Genomic DNA, 10,806 nt, shown 5'->3' with positions numbered 1-10,806 from the left:
AAAAAAAAAAAAAAAAAAAAGAAAAAAAAAAAAGAGATTAAAAAGGAGGCATTACAACTGACAATGCAGAAATTCAAAGGCTCATTAGTGTCTATTATGAGCAACTATATGCCAATAAATTGGAAAATCTAGAGGAAACAGATAAATTCCTAGACACATACATACAACCCACCAAGATTGAACCATGAAGAAATCCAAAACCTAAACAGAACAACAATAAGTAACAAGACTGAAGCCACAATAAAAAAATTTCCCAGTAAAGAAAAGCCCAGGACCTGATGCTTGCACCGCGAATTCTATCGAACATTTAAAGAAGAACTAACACCAAACCAACTCAAACTATTCCAAAAATTAGAGGCAGAGGGAATACTTCCAAACTCATTTTATGAGGCTAGTATTACCCTGATACCAAAACCAAAGACACATCAAAAAAAGAAAACTACATGCCAGTATCTCTAATGAATATTGATGCAAAAATCCTCAAAAAATACTAGCAAACAGAATTCAAAAATATATTAAAAAGATCATTTGTTATGACCATGTGGGATTTACCCCAGGGATGCAAGGATGGTTCAACATACACAAATCAGTCAATGTGATACATCGTATCAACAGAGTGAAGGACAAAAACCATATGATCATTCCAACTGATCCTGGAAAAGCATTTGATAAAATTCAACATCCCTTCATGGTAAACACACTTCAAAAACTGGGTATAAAAGGAACAGACCTCAATATAATAAAAGCCATATATGACAGACCCACAGCTAGTATCATACTGAATGGGAAAAACTGACCATCTTTCCTTTAAGATCTGGCCTACTTTCACCACTGTTATTCAACATAGTACTGAAAGTCCTAACTAGAGCAATCAGACAAGATAAAGAAATAAAGGGCATCCAAATCAGAAGGAAGAAGTCAAATTATCCTCGTTTGCAGATGATATGCTCTTATATTTGGAAAAACCTAAAGACTCCACCAAAAACTATTAGAAATGATAAATTCAGTAAAGTTGCAGGATACAAGATCAACATACAAAAATCAGTAGTGTGTCTGTATGTCAACAATCTGAAAAAGAAATAGAAAAGTAATCCCATTTAAAATAGCCACAAATAAAATACCTAGGAGTTAACATAACCAAAGCAGTAATAGATCTCTACAACAAAAACTACAAAACATCAGTGTAAGAAATTGAAGAGGACACAAAAAAATGGAAAGATATTCCATGTTCATGGATTAGAAAAATCAGTATTGTTAAAATGTCCATACTACCCAAAGCAATTTACAGATTCAATGCAACCCCTTGCAAAATACCAATCGCATTTTCACAGAAATATAAAAAACAATCCTAAAATTTATATGGAACCACAACACTCAAAATAGCCAAAGCTACCCTAAGCAAAAAGAACAAAACTGGAGAAATCACATTACCTGGCTTCAAATTATACTATGGAGCTATAGTAATCAAAACATCAGAGTACTGGCATAAAAACAGACACAGAGACCAATGGAACAGAATAGAGAAAATCCAGAAACAAATCCATACACCTACAGTGAACTCATTTTTGACAAGGTTGCCAAGAACATACACTGGATAAAGGACAGTCTCTTCAATAAATGGTACTGGGAAGACGGAATATCCACATGCAGAAGAAGAAGACTAGACCCCTACCTCTTGTCATATACAAATATCAAATCAAAATGTATTAAAAACTTAAATCTAAGATCTCAAAACTATGAAATTACTATAAGAAAACATTGGGGAAACTCTCCAGGACATTGGAGTAGACAAAGATTTCTTGAGTAATACACCACAAGCAAAGGTCACCAAAGCAAAAATGGACAAATGGGATCATATAAAGTTAAAAAGCTTCTGCACAGTGAAGGAAACAATAAAGTAAAGAGACAACCCACAGAATGGGAGAAAATATTTGCAAACTACCCATCGACAAGGGTAGAAAATATAAGGAGCTCAAACAACTCTACAGGAAAAAAAATCTAATCATCTAATAATCCAATTTAAAAATGAGCAAAAGATCTGAATAGACATTTATCTAGAAAAACATACAAATGGCAAACAGGCATAAAAAAAGGTGTTCAACATCATTGATCATCAGCGAAAAGCAAATCAAAACTCTAATATCATTTTAACTCTGATAAAATGGCTTATATCCAAAAGACAGGCAATAACAAATGCGGGTGAGGATGCAGAGAAAGGGAACCCTGGTACACTGTTGGTGGGAATGTACATTAGTACAACCACAAAGGAAACAGTTTGGAGGTTCCTCAAAAAACTATAGTTACCACATGATCCAGCAATCCCACTGCTGCGTATAGGTCCAAAAGAGGGGAAATCAATATATCAAAGAGATATCTGCACTTCCGTGTTTGTTGCAGCACTGTTCACGATAGCCAAGATCTGGAAGCAACCAAAGTGTCCACTGACAGATGAATTGATAAATAAAACGTGATACATACACACAATGGAGTACTATTCAGCCATAAAAAATAATGAGGCCCTGTCACTTACAACAACATGGATGTAACTGGAGGTCATTGAGTGAAATAAACCAGGCACAGAAAGACAAACTTCACATGTTCTCACTTATTTGTGGGATCTGAAAATCAAAACAACTTAACATATGGAGATAGAGAGTTGAAGAATGGTTATCAGAGACTGGGAAGGGTAGTGGAGGATGCAGGGGCGGGAGATAAGGATGGTTAATGAGTAAAAAAATATATAGTTAGAAAGCATGAATAGTACCTAGTATTTGATAGCACAACATGTTTATTATAGTCAAAATAATTTAATTGTACCTTTTAATTAACTAAAAGAGTATAACTGGATTTTTTGTAACACAAAAGATAAATACTTGAGGGGATGGATACCCCATTTTCCATGAAGTGATTATTACACAATGCATGCCTGTATCAGAATATCTCATTTACCCCATAAACGCTTACTATGTAACCACAAACATTAAAAATTTTAAAAATAGAAAGTGAGTAAATAAAAATTGAATATGAGAAACCTTATATTGTTTGCTTCTGCAGGAGTAGGAATCCACTCCCCAACCCCTTTCCTAGCTTGTCTCAGTTTTCTATTCTGTTTTTTATTTGCAGGAGGAGATTCTTTTTACAGGGCTCTCTGAGTAGAAAACGTAATGAATCTGTCATTCTACTATAACGTGGGGTCCTTTTGTACAAGTATTTCCTGCTCTTCAGACACTGGCAAAAACTAAAAGATGAAATAAAAATATTTTTAGTAAAACATTTAATTATAAATTAGTAAAACATGTAATTATAAATTTAATTATAAATATTTTTAGTAAAACATCTAATTATAAATTATAAAATACAAATCTGTAACCATTATCAAAATACATTACTTGAAATGTTATACATGATACATTTCTTATTCCTAAACTAACAAACAATCACAGATTTGTATAAGGCATGAAGATAAAATATTGCCTAGGTTTCCTTCCCTGCTTCCATCAACTCCATTTTGGGGGATAGGGAGGACAGAAAGTAAGAATCAAAATTAGGTAAGAACTGATAAAAGTTTTAAAGTAGACTACTCCTCTAAGGAGAGTTGCTCTATCCTATCAATTAATAATGAGAATTTAGATGAGCATCTAAATGGAAAGCACTTTTTCAGTGGCCTCTAGAAAATGTGTGCTTACTAAAAGCATATACATATACACATTCCTATACCTATGCATAGACGCTCATGTTCAACTTGTAATAATTCACTGAACTGAACACATATGCTTTGGCTAGTGTTTTCTATATATGTCATATATCAAATGAAAAAGATAAAAAACTAGCATTTATATAGAATTAGTAATAATTGTACATTTACTTACTATTATTTCCTTAGCTTGTCGAACCACGTCAGCTGTTTTTGACTGCAATTCTGCATTTAAACGCCTAAAAGTAGAAAATAATTGGGATATACTGAAGATCCTAACAAAAATAAAAAATTAACTTCAGCAATTACACGTTATCAAATGACGTAATCAACAAATGCCAAAATATACATATGGCATTCTTACTCTAAAATGAACATAGCCATTAAGAACTTATCCTCAACTCCCCATGATTCCTCCTTCCTTGTAGTAGGAACTCAAACACTAAGTATTAGCCTTTCTGTGGCCCTCTATTAATTTCAAGTGAAGTAACTTACCTAATATATTTGGGAAGAATAAGCTGGGTGAGTTCAACTCTGTTCCACTCACCGCCTTCTTGTTATTAGCCTACCTGCAAAGAATGCCAGTTCTAACCTGGCTTCTCCAGAGACAGGCCCTGTTCTAATTGTGGGCAGAAGTGGGCAGGGTATGGGGGAGACCTGCTCTGGTTTGGGGTATTGCTATAACTGGGGAGCTAAATGTGAGGTTTAGTGAGCAGACCCAATGTGGCTCACACCTCAGCTACACACTTTAGTATCAAGCTTCCTCAGAAATAAAGGTGACTATTTTGACCTCTACCTGTCACTCCCTTTTTAATTATGATTTTTCATCGTACTTGGAATCTAGCGAGAATAGGAACACTACTTACTTGGTGCTATATTAAGACTGCAAGAATGACAATACTATTGAAAGAAATTTTTAAAGGAAAATCTGCCCATAATCTACCACCACCATCCATTTTTATTTTTAATATTCCCTCCAATTTTCATCTAGAGCATATACACAGTTTTGTGCTGTTTTCCCACAGCAATATAAAAGGAATATCTATCTTCACGTAATCTTTATAAGCATGTTAAACTGCTATACAATAATTCAATAAATTGCAATTAAGATAATGTACTGAACTCTGTCCCCTTTTCACTTTTAAAGGTTAACACCATAATAAACATAGTCAAAAGCATATAAGTTTTTTCTCCTGTTGAAATGTCACATTTCTAGACCACCTAAGATCTTCTGAGGTTATGTTAAGGAGACATGTTAAGAATTTTAAAAATTAGTTACCTTGTTTTTCTTAGACATGTGATTCACAAGTAACACAAAACACAATCTCCACCCCCAGGGAAAAAAAGGGGGGAAGATTAGTACCATATCCTTTAACAGTTTGAAACTTTAAGAAATATTTTTATATCTTAGGATTACCTGGTTAAAAGAAAAATATCTAAGAAAGACTTATAGGTGCCTTTAAAGTGCCATTACCTGATTTTTCAAATTTCCCTAACAAGGACTTAATCACAAGGATTTAAATTTAAGTTTCCAATTAATATAGTGGACCAAGATGACTGAGAAGACTATTCCACTCTAAATCCATGGAAATGCCAGATAAAATGTAATGCAGGAAATATTGCTAAGCTCAAACTCAGGCAACGGAAATGCCCTGGTACTAAGAATAAAGCAGCAATTCAAAGTGAGAGCAACAAACAGGAACAGAAGCCAAAATAGCTTAAAAGCTAGAAGCTGATGTATGTGAGTCATGAAGGGATACACCTGTGAAACACAGACAACAAAAACTCTACCCACACCCTTAGGTGAGCAGAAATGAAACTAGAACCACGGGTAGAAAAGATTCTCTTGTGAGTAATTAAAACAAACAAGAGGGAAGTCCAAATTCATCTTATCTAGGTGATACAAGGACACCATGGAAAAACTTTAAAATAGAAGAAGGCTCACGTGGAATCAATCAACACTCGAAACTAGGAAAGGTAAATTGAAAACCACCCTATGGGAATATTTACTCATCTAGAATATATACGACTCTCTCAAAAAGCAAACTGCTAAAGATGACTTCAAAAAGGTAACAAATTGCATAAAGAAACAAGCCGCTGAAAGAGAGAATCAGCAGATGTGAGGAAAGGGAAAATTTGTACTATAAGAACAAGAGATAATATAACAATTAAAAAAAGATTTTAAAATTAGCATTAATTTGGAAAAAAATGCACTTAGAAAAAACATTAGGCAAGAGCCAGATTTTATCACAAAAGAATGCTGAATTTGAAAAAGATCCAAATATAAATTACATAAATGAAAAACACAGTCACTGAAATTAAGAACTCAAGGAAATTTGACAGATATGTTGAACAATATAATGGACATAGAAGGAATGAGTGAATTAGAAGACAGATATAAATAAATCACCTATAAGGAGATACAGAAAACAAGGGGATAAAAACACAAAAGACGGGTTAACATCCATTGAAGACAGATGTTATGTTCCTACTATAACACAAGTTATAGAAAGAAATCCCAGAGAGGCCTGGGCGCAGTGGCTCACATCTGTAATCCCAGCACTTTGGGAGGTGGAGGGAGGATCACTTGAGGCCAGGAGACCAGCCTGGCCAACATAGCGAAACCCCGGCTCTACTAACAATACAAAAATTAGCCAGGTGTGGTGCTGCATGCCTGTAATCTCAGCTACTGGAGAGGCTGAGGCACGAGAATCGCTTGAACCTGGGAGGCGGAGGTTGCAGTGAGCCAAGATCGTGCCACTGCACTCCAGACTGGGCAACAGAGCAAGGCTCTGTCTCCAAAAAAGAAAAAAAGAAATCCCAAGAGGAGAGAATGACAGTATTTCAAGAGCTAATGCTGAGAATTTCCCAAACTGAAGACATGGATCTCATGAAGAATAAAGAAAACAAATCCACCTGTGTATACATCACAGTGAAAATACAGAATTTTAAAGAGAGTACTCCCTAAACTACCAAATCATTATTTTAAAAGAACAGAGAAAAATAGTCTACCAGCATAATTATCTAAAAAGCTGACAGCGGATGGCTCATTAACATTTCCAACATTCTAACATTTCTATCCTTATATTGCCAACAGACAATATAAGGATATCTTTAATGGGCTGAGAAGGAAAAGCTGGCCATCTAGAATTACATTCAGATAAACTGTAATTGAAGAATAAGTGCAAAGTAACAATTTTCAAAAAGACTGGAGAGTTTAAGACTCAGGTTTTCACAGAAAGTAATAAAAGGTCTACACTTCAGGAAGGAGGAAACTGAATCTGGAAAAAAAGAATCATGAAGATATCTGAAAACATGATAAATCTAAATTAGCACAGACCATAAAAATAACATTGATGATTAACTGGGTGTGGGTGTATTCAAAACAACAAAGTAAAATATTATCTAATTTAAAAGACAGAGGACACCAACTTAAAGCATTCTAACATCTTTCCAAATCAGTAAAAATAAAGACATAATAAAACCCATTCAATCCAGCAGAAGACAGACAAGAACCAGACAAGACATAATAGGAGATATAAAAAATAAGGTGGCTAAGACAACTTCAAGTTATGTAATAATGTAAATAAATTAAATTCACTTATTAATAGGCAGAAATTATCAGACTGGTTATAAAAAGAATGCTCTTACTGATAAATGACATACAAAGTTTGAAAATAAAGGGATGAAGAAAGATACAACAGACACTGCATAATAATGAAAGGAATCATGAAGATTTAAATAAGTCAAACAAGATACTCCCAAACAAAAATGGCCACAATTATAAGGAATTTTTCAAACTATAATTATAATTGATGATTTTTAATACACTTCTAACAGAAACCAATAAAGCTCCAACAAAAAAAAAAGGTGAGGATACCAATGTCATGAAGAACAAACGTAGAACAGATCAGCGAACAAATAATACATTTTCTATCAAAGAACGCATAGAACTTTTACAAAAAGTGAACAAGCACTTGGCCACAAATAACTCAATACATTTAAAAACTTAATATAATATCAATTCTCTAATCATAATGCAATTTAAAATAAACTAGGCTGGGCCTGTAATACCAGCACTTTGGGAGGCCAAGGCAGGTGGATCATTTGAGACCAGGAGTTAAAGACCAGCCTAGGCAACATGGCAAAACCTCATCACTACAAATAATATAGTATAAAAATTAGCCGGGCATGTTAGCACATGCCTGTAGTCCCAGCTACTCGGGAGCCTGGGAGGTGAAGGCTGCAGTGGGCTGAGATCACACCATTGCACTCCAGTCTGAGCAACAGAGTGAGACCCTGTCTCAAAAAAAAAAAAAAAAAAAATTTGCGTGGCATGGTGGCATGCGCCTGTAGTTCCAGCTGCTCGGGAGTCTGGGGCGGGAGAACTCTTGAGCCCAGGAAGTCAAAGCTGCAGTGAGCCATTATCGCACCACTGCACTCCAGCCTGGACATCTGAGCAAGACCTTGTCACATACATGCTTATAAAAATAAAAACTAGACAACAGTAAACAAACAACCCTATGTGCTTGCAAGCTAAAAAACACACTTCTAAATAATTACTATGAAAATCGTATGATATTTAGAACGAAATAACCATAAAAGAAATACACATCAAAACAAGTCCTGGAATATAGTTAACCTATAGTTGGAGAGAAATTTAAAGACTAAACATATTTATTAAAAAATAAGAAAAACAATAAATGAGGTAAATAAACTAAAAAACAAAAAATTAAAACATCCCAGTTAGAAGAGATCATTTGTCTTTATTTCTGTAAAGATTAATGAAATTTTAAAATAGCACCGATTAGCAAGAAAACCAAAGCTGGTTCTCTGAAAAGACCAATAAAACAGATAAATCTCCCAGGAAGCTTGATAGAAAAAGACAAAAATAAACAATATTGGAAAGCTACCAAAAGGAGGGGTGTACATGGTTATGGATACAGTCAAGATTTCAAACATACCACCATAGAGCCAGTTTATGCTAATATATTTTAAAACATACAGGATATGAACACTTTTCTAGAACCAAAAATTATTTTAGAAATAACCAAAAACTATTCTAGAAATAGTACATCTAAATAATCATTAAAGAAGCTAAATTCATAGACAAAAAGAATACCCTTAAAAAAAGGACACTAGACTCAGACAGTTTCACAATTTTAATCAAAGGGCAGAAAATCTCTAATTATAAAAAACTTCCAAGAAAAGTATCAAAAAAGGAAAACTATTAGGCTTCTTTCATACAGCCAGAATAATATTGATATCAAAAACAGAAAGGAAAAGAAGTAGAAAAAAAGTACAACACCCATTTCACTTTTGTTCATAGATGCAAAAAACCTACATAAAATTATAGCAATCAAATCTAGCAGTCTTTAAAGGAAAACAAGAAACCTGCCTGTGTAGTTCAGTATGTTAAAACATTAAAGGAGGGAAAAAGAACATAACAACACCTGAATTAATTGGGGAAAAAATAAGTTTTGATACATTTAACACTCATTCAAATTAGGAATTAAGGGGAAGAATTTTAAACATAATAAAAAGAATCTACCAAAACCCTTCAGCAAACCTCAAATGTAGTGATTATTAAAAGTGGGCTTCTCAAAATCATAAACAAGGAAGCTCACAATCACTTTTTCTCTTTCATATCACACGGGAAGTCCTAAACAGAGAAAAAAAGAGAATGCAGGAGAATTATCAAGGGACAAAATGATCAAAATTTGCATATAATTGTCTTCAAAAATCCAAGGGACTTCACAGAATGAATAACAGAGTCCAGCAGCACTGAAGATCTGTTTGTATATAAATACAGATGTAGCATCAACATCTAAAAACTCTACATTTATAACCAATTAGAAAATGTAATAGAAAAAATTCCACTTATTATATAGCAACTATTCAGTACCTTGAAGCAAATTATATATGCAAGAATTTTCTGTAGTAAAACGATAAAACACTATTAAAGGTAAAAAAAAAAACATAAATGGAGAAGTATAATATTCGTTGAAAATTCAATAGCATAAATAAGTCAGTCCTCTGCAAATTAATCTGTAAATCCAATGTAATTGGGATTTATGAGGGGGCTTGCCCTACCAGTTATCATATTATCTTATTGTTTAGCTATCTGGTATTATAATAGAGGAATGAAGCTTCAAAAATCTATCCACTTGAGCGATTAGCATCTTTCTTAGTCTGTCCTTTCAGACAGTGATTATTTCCTCCAACAGGAGCAGAACTGCAAAAGGTTTTGGATTGAGGTCCCTGGGAAGTAGCATTCTAATGATCAATGCCAAGACAACAGCTGGCAAAACAGATACCATACTGTTATAATTTCATATTCTTGCTTACAGGGATGGCCATTTTACTCTTCTACATGACACAGAAGTATTCTAGAAGATACAGGTAGTGTAGGGAGTTACTCTGTTCATATGCTTCAGATGTGCACAACTCAGAGTACAGATAACAGAACAAGTAACAACTGGCCACCATGTAATACCGTTTAGCTATCTCGTTTTATAAAACAACTCATGCTAGAATACAATAATAGTCCCTGTATATTTCTCATTTTAAGCAGGACTGTATCCCTAAGGATGCACCAGAACCAGGTGCAAAATACACTCTCAAATAACTGAACAAATAAACCTAATCCACGTATTTAATACTATACGGTTAATGATAATGAAAATAACCGTTTTGATTCAGGTACAGCTGATAAAGAACTATATAGACAAACAGATTAATTTGCTTAAGTACACTTTTGAACTGGGATAATCGGCCCATTTCATCAGAGAGAAGAAGATATGATTATCTTCCTACTTGCTGTGGTAAATTGGTCTGTGTATAGTTCACCTAAACACAGTACCCTTCAGTTTTAATTTCAAATATGCTTATAGATCATATGTAGATCATACGGTAACTCTAGTTTAACCCTCTGATACAAACTGCCAACTATTTCCAAATTTTAATCTAGTTATTTTATATTAAATTAAAACGAAAGGGAGTTGTTAAAAGTCACTTTTTTATACGGGTATGTATGATGGCAAATAAAACAGACATCGCCTCTGCCCTTGGAACTTACAGTCCAGTGGAGGAGACAGACAAAAAGGAAATTC

General features: G+C 34.0%; 1 protein-coding gene across 6 annotated transcripts in view; it reads right to left on the bottom strand.

Moving 5' to 3' along the window:
* Positions 1–10,806, bottom strand: part of TEX9 (testis expressed 9) — a 199,622-nt gene that overhangs the window by 64,900 nt on the left and 123,916 nt on the right. For 3 of the 6 annotated variants that reach the window (XM_058427959.1, XM_032174527.2, XM_032174525.2), the window contains one exon: positions 3,870–3,933. Coding sequence is in view for 1 of the 6 variants with exons in the window: in XM_032174525.2 (XP_032030416.1) it covers positions 3,870–3,933 (64 nt within the window). In the remaining 5 variants the exon portion in view is untranslated. Of the gene's footprint in view, positions 1–2,304; positions 2,611–3,032; positions 3,239–3,869; positions 3,934–10,806 lie in introns of those variants that run through there. The other 3 variants (XM_058427956.1, XM_032174526.2, XM_058427957.1) reach the window with 2 other exon arrangements.

This window comes from Hylobates moloch, unplaced genomic scaffold (assembly GCF_009828535.3).
Source record: "Hylobates moloch isolate HMO894 unplaced genomic scaffold, HMol_V3 SCAFFOLD_14, whole genome shotgun sequence".
Classification (NCBI taxonomy): domain Eukaryota; kingdom Metazoa; phylum Chordata; class Mammalia; order Primates; family Hylobatidae; genus Hylobates; species Hylobates moloch.
Note: the sequence above shows the minus strand (reverse complement) of the source record. Positions and strands in the feature narration are given on the sequence as shown.